Here is a 13647-nt window from a genome sequence, read left to right as displayed (position 1 = left end):
CCCTCACCATCTAGACTAGAGCATGATCTTGCCAACCTGAGGGTGAAATCATCAACATGATCCCAAGGACAATAGCTTGAGTCCAAAGGTCACTGGCTTGGCTTGAGCCCCTGGTCAATTATGAAAAGAAATCAATAAACAACTACAGTGAAGCAATTATGGGTTGATGCTTCTTATCTCTCTCCACCCATGCTCTCTCCCTCCATGTCTGTCTGTCTGTCTGTCTCACTCTCTCTCTCAAAAACAAAAACAAAATAAGCATTCTGAAATAAAAGCTAACAGCATTGTCACTGCCCTACCTGAACTACAAGAATTGCTTAAAGTTCTTCAGGCTGAAGGGAAATGATGCCTGATGGAAATTCAGATCCCCACGCAGGGAGGAAGGGCACTCTCCTGGCTTAAAACACTGTGCATTGTGGGCCCTTGTCTGTTGCTCAGATTTAATCTAAATCCCAGCCAGTGTTTTGCTGTGTTTTGTTTAGTCTGTGATTTTCCCCAAATTCTGGCACCCATTGTGGATCCTGAAATCAATCTGGAGGGTCATGCCCAGCATTTTACTTCCTAAGATGTAGAGCAGAACAGGAGATACCAGAGTATATGGGTGCGAAGGCTAAATATTAAGTTTTAACTTTATCCCAGGTTATGAGATTACAATTTACAATGTGATTTTTGATCTCTGAGTTCCAGTACAAAATGTTTGGAAACGACAGCCCTACTTCCACTGGCCTTTCTTTTTCTTGAACATCCCAGTCCTGCATGCTGTTGAGACCTGATGAATTAATTCTCTTTGCATATCTTTGCATGGCTAGCTTCTCTCCAACTTTTACACTTGAGCTCAAGTATTACCTTATTAGAAGACTCTTTCCTGCCTTCAGAAAGGTCAGGGTACTAAATCAGTGTCAACATGGATTTTTATTTAGAAACAAATCCTAGAAGTAAACAGCATCAAAAGTTATATTTGAGCTAACCTGAAAATTGTCCGTGGTAGTCAGACCTTTCTCAAAACTTGTCAGTAATGGAAAAATATAGAAAACCAATAATCTATAACGACAGTCCTTTCTATGGGAGAAAAGATTATATCTCTTTATCTGGAATTAAAATACACAAATAAAATCTTTTCATAAAAGGTTAACATCCCGCCTTCGGGTCCTCGTCTCTGTGTTTCAGGGGAAATTACTATTTTGTACTTGATTTCTTTCCTCTGTGTTAAAGCAGCTTTGCATTAATTCTGGAATTTCTCTGCTTTTCAGTGGTCAAATGTCCGTATCCAGTAGTCAAGAATGGAAATACTGGGTCAGTAACTCGAACAAAATATTCCTACAAAATGAGGGTTACATTTCAATGCCTGAGGGGATTTCTCCTTGAAGGCAGCAGAACTGTTGTGTGTGGAGCTAACAGTACTTGGGAGCCTGGGCTGCCAAAGTGTACTAAAGGTACAAAGAATCTTTTTTTCTTTTTCCTTTAGATCTTATTTCTTTGACAGTCAATATCAATGACATGGGATTTCCATAAAGTAGCAGTGTTTGTAATTATCTCTCTCATATTAATTTTCATGACAAATGTATGACATAATTTATTTTATAGAGTCTTAGCACATTATGTACATCACAATGGTGTCTAAATTGCTGTTGTTTGGTGTTTCTCATGTGTAACAATGGATCATAATCATTTATCAGAGTAAATTGAAGCACTGGAATTTATACCTAAAAGTCAAAAATCTAAAGGCAAGATTTATATAAATTTTCAAAAGTAATAATTGCCAAGTAGTTCATCCTGTTTTCATCACTTTTTTTGCATGTCAACACCTCCCAGTGCAAAACCTACAATTTTCAGTGTCTCAGGTTTAGTAACTGTCTGCTCATATTTTTTAAAATTTATAAATGGCTCCTGATTTTTTATATTCTTTAAATATCTGATGATTTGCACCCATTCGTCACATTTAGTAACAAAGGTAAAAGAACATATAGCCATTCTAGTCGTTACACTTTGTGGTTCTAAAACTTTTCGGTGGTCTGCAGACATTAGAACAAACTTGGACAAGTAATATAAACATCTAAGGTGTTTACTTACTTATAAAATGATGTAAGTCCTTCATCATTGCTTAATAGTAAAGTTAAAATGAAGTGTATTTCGAGCACTTAGCACAGCACCTGACCTATAGGAAGCTAGGAAGCTCATATCTAATTTATAGCTCACTGCAGTTAATATTAGTGAAAAGGACTGGCCATGCCTAATGATTATTAACACATATGTTTTCTACGTCACCAACATTGCTATTTTATTATTTTTAAAATGATCTGTTGACACCTTTACAAGTTATCTTTGTGATCCAGGATGATGTTTTATTTCCTGGACCGCAATCGGTTTTATTCTTTCTATGTAGTACCTTTTAAACTGGGAAATCTGTGCTGTCCTAGAACAAGACCCCACCTCTCCCTTCCACATGTAATTTGCCTTTTTCTCTTTACTAAACTTTCTTTTTGGCAATAGAAAGTAAATTTCACATCAACAGAAAGACAGGAAAAGTCCTTATTTATTGAAATGAAATGGAGGACTTCATGGATGGACTACTCATCAGCTGCTCTGCTTTGGAGGTGATTTTGACATGGTGGATGGAATTATTTTTCTGTATTCCAATCTCTGGCTTCTCTTTGATTTCAGCAGGAACAAGGGGCAAGAGCTATACAGCAGTCACCACTTATCTGCAGTTTACCTTTCTGTAGTTTCAATTGTCTGCAAGTCTGGTGTGGAAATATTTAATGCAAATAACAGGAAAGAGTAATTCATAAGTATAAGTTACTTGCCATTCTGAGTGGCATGATGACTTCTCACACTGTCCCACTATTTCCCACCTAAGACGAGAATCATCCCTTGGCTCAGTGTATTCACCTCACTTCGCATCATGTGGGCACCGTATCATCTCACATCATCACTAGGAGGAGGGAGCGTGCAATGCAATATGATATTCTGAGAAGAATATCACATATTTTTATTATAGGAGATTATTATAATTATTCCATTTTATTAGTAGTTGTTTATCGCTTATCTTCCCAAATTTATGAATTAAACTTTATTATAAATGTGTATATACAATAAAACATCATATATAATATGATTCAGTATTATCCAGTTTCCCGGGCAGGGATGAGTATCTTGTTCCATGTGGACAAGAGGGGACTGTATTGGGAAGAGCTTAGCCTGAGCAGTCCTCACACAAGATCTTAGTTTGGCTCTCCTTATTATAGTAACATCATTTCTTTGGACTTAGTTTCCTGTTAAACATAAGGGTATTGATCTCAAATTTAAATGACTAGCTCTTGTTTGTTTGTATATTTTCTGTTGTCCTAATATTTTAAAGGAATAAGGGGAGTTACCATCTAATTAACATGGTAATTACAACACCTTTATATAATTCCTCTATACCTGGAAACCGGTAGCTTCCTTGAGTACTTTAGTTGCATGTTATAAGGTTTTAGAGGGAAACTAATGCTTTTTTGGTGGATTGATACATTAAGACTCTTGTGACATTTAAATTCATTGACTCACCTGTGTTTACTCACATGGTCCTAGTGAGCATATGCACTGTGGAATACTGGGTTTATTAATATGCTCTTTCAAAAGAGGTAACAGTAAGTATTTCATAAAGGATGTATAAAAGAACAGATATATCTAGTGTTTCAAAGAAGAGAGGATTGTGAGGATATGTATATAAGGAGCATAAACTACAGGGTTCTTTTCTTAAAATCAAAAATAAAAATTCCTCATTAGACTGTCAATCATATTTTATCATCATTTAGGAAAGACTATGAAAAAAGGATCCATAGTAACATAGAATGATGACAAGATAGATATCATTTTTTTAATATGAAAAACTGTGAAGTATTAAACAGAAAATAAAATAATAAAAAGTATGTAGTGTGATAGAAATTAGACAGTTAGTTTCTTAGAGATACATATGTTTATTTTGAATACATTAATTTTAAGATTTTTATTACTTAATTTCTGGATTTCCATTCTAGAATAAAAACATTCTTATGTAAAATTCATATGTACTTGTATAGATATATATTTAGCTAACTTCCCAGAAGAGAAATTGTAAAGATAAGAAAATAAATGTGTTTTCCATTTAGAAAAATAATCTTTTTTTAAAAAGATAAATCAAATTAAATCTCTAATTTTGTATTGTTATTAAATGTAATCAATTCCATGTTTTCAGGAGTTACGCCTACTGTTCCAGACACAACTCCAGTTTCAAGCAAACCAGGTCCAGTAACTCTTTATTCTATTCATATTGTTAATAATGTCATAAGGTGATGGGTAAAAATGAATGTTTTGTGGGGAAACAGATGGCTTTTGGTGGACAGATACATTAAGATTGCATGTGAAGTTTACATTCATCGACCCACCCGTGTTTACTCACATGGTCCTCATGAGCATATGCACTGTGGGATACCGGGTTTGTTGATCTGCTCTTTTAAATGAGTTAACCATAACTGTATCATAAAGGATTTATAAAACACTGATACTTCTAGTGTTTCAACGAAGAGAGAATTGTGAGGAAATGTTTATAAAAACAATAAACTACAGGGATCTTTTCTTAATTATCAAAAATTAAAATTCCTCACGTGGCTGTCAAATATCTTTTATCGGTTAGAGAAAACTAAACAAAACAAATCCGTACTACCATTTAATGATGATAAGGTAGATATAATTGTTCTAGTGTGGAAAACAGTGAAATACTAAGCAGAAAAACAAAGGATTAAAAATATGTATTGTAGTATGATATAAATTGGACAGTTAGTTTCTTAGAGATACATATGTTTATTTTGAATACATTAATTTTAAGATTTTTATTACTTAATTTCTGAATTTCCATTCTAGAATCCAAAGCATTCTTAGGTAAAATTCATATGTACTTGTACAGATATATATTTAGCTAACTTCCAAGAAGGGAAATTGTAAAGATAAGAAAATAAATGTGTTTTCCATTTAGAGAAATAATCTTTTTTAAAAAAGATAAATCAAATTAAATCTCTAATTTTGTATTGTTATTAAATGTAATAAATTCCATGTTTCCAGGAGTTACGCCTGCTGTTCCAAAAACAACTCCAGTTTCAAGCAAACCAGGTCCAGTAACTCTTTATTCTATTCATATTGTTAATAATGTCATAAGGTATTGGGTAAAAATGAATGTTTTGTGGGGAAACAGGTGGCTTTTGGTGGACAGATACATTAAGATTGCATGTGAAGTTTACATTCATTGACCCACCCGTGTTTACTCACATGGTCCTCATGAGCATATGCACTGTGGGATACCGTGTTTGTTGACATGCTCTTTTAAATGAGTTAACCATAACTGTATCTTAAAGGATTTATAAAACACTGATACTTCCTTCTAGTGTTTCAAAGAAGAGAGAATTGTGAGGAAATGTTTATAAAAACGATAAACTACAAGGATCTTTTCTTAATTATCAAATATTAAAATTCCTCACGTGACTGTAAAATATCTTTTATCGGTTAGAGAAAATTAAACAAAACGAATCCGTAGTACCATTTAATGATGATAAGGTAGATATAATTGTTCTAGTGTGGAAAACAGTGAAATACTAAGCAGAAAACAAAAGGATAAAAACTATGTAGCATGATACAAATTGGACAGTTAATTTCTTAGAAATACATATGTTCATTTTGAAATCATTATTTTTATGATTTTTATTACTTAATTTCTGGATTTCCTTTCTAGAATACAAAACAGTCTTATGCAAATTCCATATGTACTTGTATAGATATATATTTAGCTAACTTATCAGAAAAGAAATTGTAAAGATAAGAAAATAAATGTGTTTTCCATTTAGAGAAATAATCTTTTTTTAAAAGATAAATCAAATTAAATCTCTAATTTTGTATTGTTGGTAAATGGAATCAATTTCATGTTTCCAGGTGTCAAGCCTACTGTTCCAAAAACAACTAAACCAGGTCCAGTAACTCTTTATCCTATTCATATTGTTAATAACTTCATAAGGTGATGAAAATAATTTTATGTGTAAAGTAGCACTTATTTAAGTATAAATGAAGTTAAACTTGTTTTGGCCCACTTTTATTTATTCTTGTTCTTCACTCATTTTTTAATTACGTTTCTAAAATGTTTTTTCATTGATTTGACAGAATTCATTAAGATTTCAAAACTTTTTAACATGAAGTGAACATTGTAACTAGTTTTCATTGCCTTATTTTTTAGTGAGTATATTTTTAAGAGTTTATATGTTTGGATATAGTTTATATAATTTTTAATTATGCAAATAGTGCACAAATATAAATTCATAAAAATTAAAATATTACAAAAATTTACAGAACTAAATATTGTCTTCTCTTTCTCTAATTCATTATCTGAGTTAATCTCTTAATAGTAGCTCTGGCTGGTAGGCTCAGTGGATAGAGTGTTGGCCTGGCATATGGATGTCCAAGGTTCAATTCCCTGTTAGGGTACACAAGAGAAGAAACTATGCCCTTCTCTTCTCCTCCCTCTCCCTCTCTTCACCTCTCCCTCTTCCTCTTCTTTTTTTTTTCTTCCTCTTCTTATCCTGCAACCAGTGGCTCACTTGGTTCAAGCATGGACCCTCAGTGCTGAGGATAGCTGGTTAGTTCCAGCATTGGCCTTAGGTGCTGAAAATAGCTCAGTAATGGATCATCAGCCCCAGGCAAGAATTGATGAGTGGATCCCAGTAGGAGTGTATATGAGAGTTCGTCACACAATTTCCCCTCCTCGCACTTAAAAAATATCACTTAATAGTTTAGGTGTCTTTTTATCTGCTTCTGTACATTAATATTCCTCTATGCATATACATACACATATTTCAGTGTTCTTTTTTGTTGTTGTTGGTAACCAAAAATTGAATCATGCTGTTCATATTTTTCTAAACTTACATATTTTACATTTAATATCTTATATTGGGATTATATTTACATTTATTCCCACATTTTTTTTTTGGATTCCTCCAAAGTTGGAAACGAGGAGGCAGCCGGACAGACTCCCGCAAGCACCCAACCGGAATCAACCAGGCATGCCCACCAGGGGGGCGAAGCTCTGCCCATCTAGGGCGTCGCTCTGTTGAAACCAGAGCCACTCTAACACCCAACACAGAGGCCACAGAGCCATCCTCAGCACCTGAGCCATCTCTATTCCAATAGAGCGTTGGTTGCAGGAGGGCAAGAGCAAGACAGAGATGAAGGACAGGGGGAGGGCTGGAGAAGTAGACGGGCACCTCCCCTGTGTGCCCTGGCTGGAAGCGAACCCAGGACTCCCGCACACCAGGCCGACAATCCACCACTGAGCCAACCGGCCAGGGCCTATTACCACATTTTTAATGATGGCTTCAATATATACCATATTTATTTAACATTTTCTATCCGTAATATTTATATGTGCTGAAATTTTTCATTAATAGGTAGTTGGATGTATCAGTTTCTCTTTCTAGTGGCTACGTGTATTCAGTCTTTTTTGTAAAAACTGGAGTTCATCCCCATGCTGAAATCATATAAAAATTTCAACCACATGTTTTTATTGCATTCTTTGCACTTAAATCATTGTTACATCTGACGTTGGTATGTACACTTTCTATCTTCTCTCCAAATGTTTGAAGTGCCAGTTTTTATCATACATTAAATTCATACGTGTTCTTCTCGTCTCTCTTCCCTTGAACTCTGCCTACACTACATCTTTTATGCTTTCTTGTACTGCTATGATATGTTTTAATATCTGTCAGAGCACTGCTTTTTCAGAAATGTTCAAGCCACTTTCTATGCTAATTATTACAGATCTACTTTTATTTTATTTTTACCACTTAACCAATTTCATGGGTACATGTCAGGGGCATTAGGTACATTCCCACTGTTGTGCAGCCATCACTTCTGTACATCCAAAACTAAAATTGAAACATTATACACATTAAACAACAATTTTCCAGCCGCCCGGGCCCCTGCCCAACCTGACAATTGCTATTTAATTTTCTGGGAATTGACTACCTTAAGAACTTCACAGAACTGCAATCACTTCTGGCTTATTTCACTTAGTGTAAGGCTTTCAAGGTTCATCTACCCTGTAGCATGTATCAGAACTCTATTCCTTTTTATGATTGAGTAATATTCCATTGTTTGTATATACCACATTTTTTTATCCATTCACTGATGATAGACACGTGGATTGTTTAAACTTTTGGCTATTCTGAATATGCTTCTCTGAATATTGGCATTTTAGGACCTGTTTGAGGCCTGTTTTCAATTTGGGGTACACACCCAGGAGTAGAGCTGCAGGGTTATGTGGGTATTCTCTGTTTACTTTTTGAGGAACAGCCACATGGTCTCCATAGCAACTGCATCATTTGACATTTCCATCAGTGATGCAGGAAGTTCCAATTTCCCCACCTCTTTACCAATACATGTTATTTCCTGTTTTTGATACTAGTCATTCTAATGTATCTCGCTGTGATTTTTATTTGCATTGTGGTTTTTATTGATTAGTGGTCATATTTCCTGTGCTTCTTGGTGTTTTGTATATCTCCTTTGGGAAAATATCTATTCATGTCCTTTGCATATTTTTATTTGGGGTTTTTTCCATTATTAAGTTTTAGGAGTTCATTATGCATTTTGGATATTAATTCCTTCTCAGATGTATTCTTTGCCGGTGTTTTCTTTTATTCTATGGATTGCCTTTTCACTCTATTGATTATTGTTTATAAATTTGGTGAAGTCCAATTTATCTATGTTTTTCTCTGTCACTTGGGCATTTGGTGTCACACCCAAGAAATCATTGTCAGACTTATCATCATGAAGCTTGTCCATTATGTGTTTTTCTAAGAGTGTTATACTTTTAGCTCTTATTTAGTTCTTTGACCCATTTTGAATTCATTTCTGTATATGATGTAAGAATAAGGATCAAACTTCATGAATTGTATGTACATATCCAGTTTTCTAAGAACCATTTGTTGAAAGATTGGCCTTTCCTAATGTAATGTTCTTTGCACCCTTTCATTCAATCATTTGACCATATATGTGAAGCTTTATTGGTGGGCTCTGTATTCTATTCCATTGGTGTGTCCGTATTTATGCCTATACCACTGTGTTTTGATTATTGTAGCTTTTGAGTACATTTAAAATCAGGTAATGTGAGTTTTTTCAACTCTGCTCTTCCATTTTAAGATTGTCTTGTATATTTCTGATCCCTGAGATCTCATCTGAAGTACATATAGATTTTCCTATTTTTTGCAAAATGTATATTCAAGATGTTGATGTGGGTTGTGTATAATCTGTAGATTGCTTTGTGTAGTTTAACATCTTTACTATATAAAGTCTTCAAATGTATGAACAAAGGATGTCTTTATATTTATTTATATTATCTTCTGTTTCTTTCAGCAATGTTTTATAGTTTCCAGTGTAGAAGTCTTTCAGCAACATAGTTAAGTTTTCTTCCTAAGTAGTTTACTCTTTTTGAATCCTATTGTAACTAAACTGTGTTTTTTCTTTTACACTTTTATTTGATTTCCTCATTGTTACTGTATAGAAATGCATCTGATTTTTACTTGTCAATTCTGTGGACTGTAACTTTAATAAAATGTATTTATTAGTTGCAACAGGTGAATGATGTGAGTGCCTGCATATGAGTATAATCTTTACAGTTTTATACTTCAAAAAATCATGTCATGTAGAACAGAGATAATTTATTTCTTCTTTCCTAATTTGGATGCTTTTTTTTCTTGCCTGATTCTCTAATTGTAACTTTCACTATTATATTGAATAGAAGTGGCAAACATGGTTATCCTGTCTTGTCCTGATCTTAAGGGGAAAACTTTCAGTCTTTCACTTTTAAGCATGATGTTAGCTATGGATTTTTCATAAATGGGCCTGATTATGTTGAAATTTCACTGTATTACAGAGTAACCTCTACATAATTTATTAAGCCTAACTGTATCTTTTAATAGTAAGTAGAATTTCTTTTACACCATAGACTATTATTAACGATACACTAATGTTAAATTTGCATGCTGTACCACAGAATATTGTCACAGGAAATCTTACTGGAGAAGAAGACTTATGACATTAAATATAAATTTATAATATTTTATGATAATACTTTAAATGAGAAACATTAACATAATTTATGTAAAGAAAATAAAATTATGTGAGATTCTGTACAAAGGCAAAGATCAAAACTTATTAATTTAGAATTCTATAAGCTTTACTATTTTTTACTTCTTTTTAACATTATTTGTATTTTTTTTCTTCTTTTTAGCACATTACAAATCAGCAGCTGAACGATTTGAGTATTTAGGTAAAGATATAGAAATTATTTTGGTTTTTATACCCCTCCCTGATAAGACCTTAGACTTCTAAGTGGAAATATCATATTTCAATTATCCGTACTTAGATAAACAACCTGTCACAAATGTGATAATGGCATGTATGCTTATTTTATGAGTAGAGATAACGTGACAAATATAAGCAGAAGTAGGACTGCACACATGTAGATAATACAGTTTTTAAGGGTGCCTCAAATGAGAATTCCTAATAGGATGAAGTGGCTTTCTCAATTGCTGTGTTTATATGGAGGTTATAATACATAAAACTGCTTTGCAGGTGACAGTGTTCTTTTGTGTTGGCAACTTGTAAATCAAGTTTTTCTATTCATACATTATATACACATAAATTGGATTAGTTTTTGTCTTAAAAAGGCTGGTGGAGCACACTTTATGTAGGCTCACAAGGCTCACACAATATATACTAAAGGAAATGATAGAGTATAGTTGTGATAGTTGAATGAAATACAAGGATGTTTGATGAATAAATGAAGAAAAATATGTACTACTTTTATTTACATTAGACTACTTTAGTAAGGTTAACCTTTTTATAAAATGCACCGTAGGCCTCTTATATTTTCTCTCTGAACACTGTGGTTAAACTGTCATTGTGCCTGTAAATCTGAAGTCATGTTGAGACAATAAACATCTAATAATTTTTGTGTAAAAGAAAAAAGTCAGAAGGAATCATAACATTGTATGTTTTGACTTGTAGAAATATAATAAAAATTATGGCAGCTTAGAAGCAGAGATAATACTAACTGACATTTCTAAGAATTAAGATTACGTGGTATTATTTATTGCTCTCTGGATAGTCAGAAATGCATGTTTAAGTTTCTATGTGTAATTTATCCATGTATCCTGGTGTTTCATTTGCATTCTTAGAATGTTCTTGGTATTGGAAATTAAGACCGTGTCTTAATTTGGGGGTGGGATGCATGAAGAATGATTGATGATGAGATAACATATTGTTTCTGACATTGCAAAATGTGTCTATGTAACCAATTAACAGAACTTCATTTACAACTTAGTCCACAGACTCACTTTAAGGGAACAATATAAATGAAATTGCTAACAAATCATAAAAATGAAAGACTGAATACTAAATGAACTACAATAAGATAACACATTTTTTTTTCTTTTTTTCTTTTTCTTTTTTTTTTGTATATTTCTGAAGCTGGAAACGGGGAGAGACGGTCAGACAGCCCCCCTGATGCGCCCGACCGGGATCCACCCGGCATGCCCACCAGGGGCGACGTTCTGCCCACCAGGGTGTGATGCTCTGCCCCTGAAGGGCGTCGCTCTGCAGCGACCAGAGCCACTCTAGCGCCTGGGGCAGAGGCCAAGGAGCCATCCTCAGCGCCCGGGCCATCTTTGCTCCAATGGAGCCTTGGCTGCGGGAGGGGAAGAGAGAGACAGAGAGGAAGGAAGGGGGGGGTGGAGAAGCAAAAGGGCGCTTCTCCTATGTGCCCTGGACGGGAATCGAACCCGGGTCCCCCTCACGCCAGGCCGATGCTCTACCGCTGAGCCAACTGGCCAGGGCCAGATAACACATTCTTAAAATGATTTTCCTCTAATATAATGAATTCTAATTTTTACAATAATTTTTTATTTTTAAAATAATTTTAAATTTTATACTCTGATGTGATGACTGAGCACAAAATCTTGACAAGTGAGGCTCCTATTAAGAATTTCACAAGTTAGACTCTAAGCCTGGAATCAGATGAGAAGGGTCCTGGGATCAAAATGAGCTGGAATCACTAGCAGTCACACAAAACTAGATTGATAAACTTATCCTTTGCTGTAGTTTATAGATGAAAATTAAAGTGAATCTTCTCTCTGTAGATACACATGTGCTCAATTACTGAAACTGATTTTTTTTCCTCAGGTGTCCGGCTCACAACTTTGACTGTTCTTATGGTACGTAGTGTCCCCAACATGGATGATACTTAAATCAAAGTATTAATGTGAAGAAGTACATTTTTAATGAGTTGATTAGTTTCTATATTTTTTATAGCTTGAAATTAAGTAAACTAGTCTAGAAATATCAGACCTTTGTATGATATTCAACCTTGTGTTGGTGATTATGTATTTATTTGTATTCTATATGTCCACTTAGTAACAAATCCTAAATAACATTTTTTTTTCAAGGTGATTGGTGATATGAGTTTGCATCCCAAATATGTTTTGAGTAATATTCTAAGTTAAGCAAGAACTCTTCTCTGGCTTATTGAAGATTCTTTTTTTTTTTTTTTTTTTTTACACAGACAGAGAGAGATTCAGACAGTGGGATAGATTAAGGACAAACAGACAGGAATGGAGAGACATGAGAAGCATCACTATCAGGTTTCTGTTGTGACACCTTAGCTGTTCATTGATTGCTGTCTCGAATGTGCCTTGACCATACATCAGCAGACTGAGTAACCCCTTGCTCGAGCAGCGACCTGGGGTCCAAGCTAGTGAGCTTTTGTGCTCAAGCTAGATGAGCCCACACTCAAGCTGGCGACCTTGGGGTCTCAAACCTGTGTTCCCCGCATCCCAGCCCGGTGCTCTATCCACTGCGCCACCGCCTGATCAGGCCTGAAGGTTCTTTAAGTGATTCCAGGGAATGGCACTTAGACAGTGAAATATCCAGATGGAATATAAATGTATATGTGTTTAAATAAAATAGCATTCCTGGACACTGAAATGTAATCAATATTAGTTTCTTCTGCTAGATTTTGAAACTAGGTAATTATATTTTAGAGTAGTATGTCATTTGTTTTCTGCTTTCTTGTAGTTCCTGGCATTGCAGTAGTTGGAACCTGTGTGTACAAATGTCTTCATGTCATGAAGAATGTATTAATTAAACATGTTTCTTGAACATATTGGTGGTTTTCCTTCTTGACATACTTTCATGCAGATTTTGTTAGCATTCTATATCGTGTTGTTAAAAACTGTGCCTGTGTGAGTGTGCTGTCAGAATTGCATTTCCTTACTAAAAATATTTTCACCTACTTTTACTATCAATATAACAAGAGCAATCTGTGCAGAGTTGCTTTAGCTACTACGACTGTAAGAAAACTTTCTGTGGGGTCTGAGGTTAAGCTTTTCAGTATATTATAGATCATTCTGGGGCCTTTCTCACCCCAGGTATATCCTATTTTTACAGCGCATTGGTGTCCGGGACTAAATTTTAAATTGTTCACTGTGGAGACTTTGACAACTCTATTCACTGTCATTTTTAGGAAAAAGCCATGTTTGGATAACTCAATAGCTGCAAGATACTATATAGGTGTCTTGCTCAAATACCCAATTT

At 34.5% G+C, this 13647-nt stretch overlaps 1 protein-coding gene across 1 annotated transcript in view; it reads left to right on the top strand.

The window, feature by feature from the left end:
• LOC136326085 (uncharacterized) overlaps positions 1-13270 on the top strand; it is a 1428423-nt gene extending 1415153 nt beyond the window's left edge. Inside the window, exons 10-16 of the mRNA XM_066261474.1 lie at positions 1251-1433; positions 4217-4264; positions 5080-5127; positions 5941-5976; positions 10286-10324; positions 12238-12269; positions 13129-13270. Coding sequence (XP_066117571.1) covers positions 1251-1433; positions 4217-4264; positions 5080-5127; positions 5941-5976; positions 10286-10324; positions 12238-12269; positions 13129-13146 — 404 coding nt within the window. The 3' untranslated portion in view covers positions 13147-13270. The remainder of the gene's footprint in view (positions 1-1250; positions 1434-4216; positions 4265-5079; positions 5128-5940; positions 5977-10285; positions 10325-12237; positions 12270-13128) is intronic.
• Positions 13271-13647: the final 377 nt, after the last annotated feature.

The sequence above is a fragment of the Saccopteryx bilineata genome, chromosome 2 (genome assembly GCF_036850765.1).
Source record: "Saccopteryx bilineata isolate mSacBil1 chromosome 2, mSacBil1_pri_phased_curated, whole genome shotgun sequence".
NCBI lineage: Eukaryota > Metazoa > Chordata > Mammalia > Chiroptera > Emballonuridae > Saccopteryx > Saccopteryx bilineata.
Note: the sequence above shows the minus strand (reverse complement) of the source record. Positions and strands in the feature narration are given on the sequence as shown.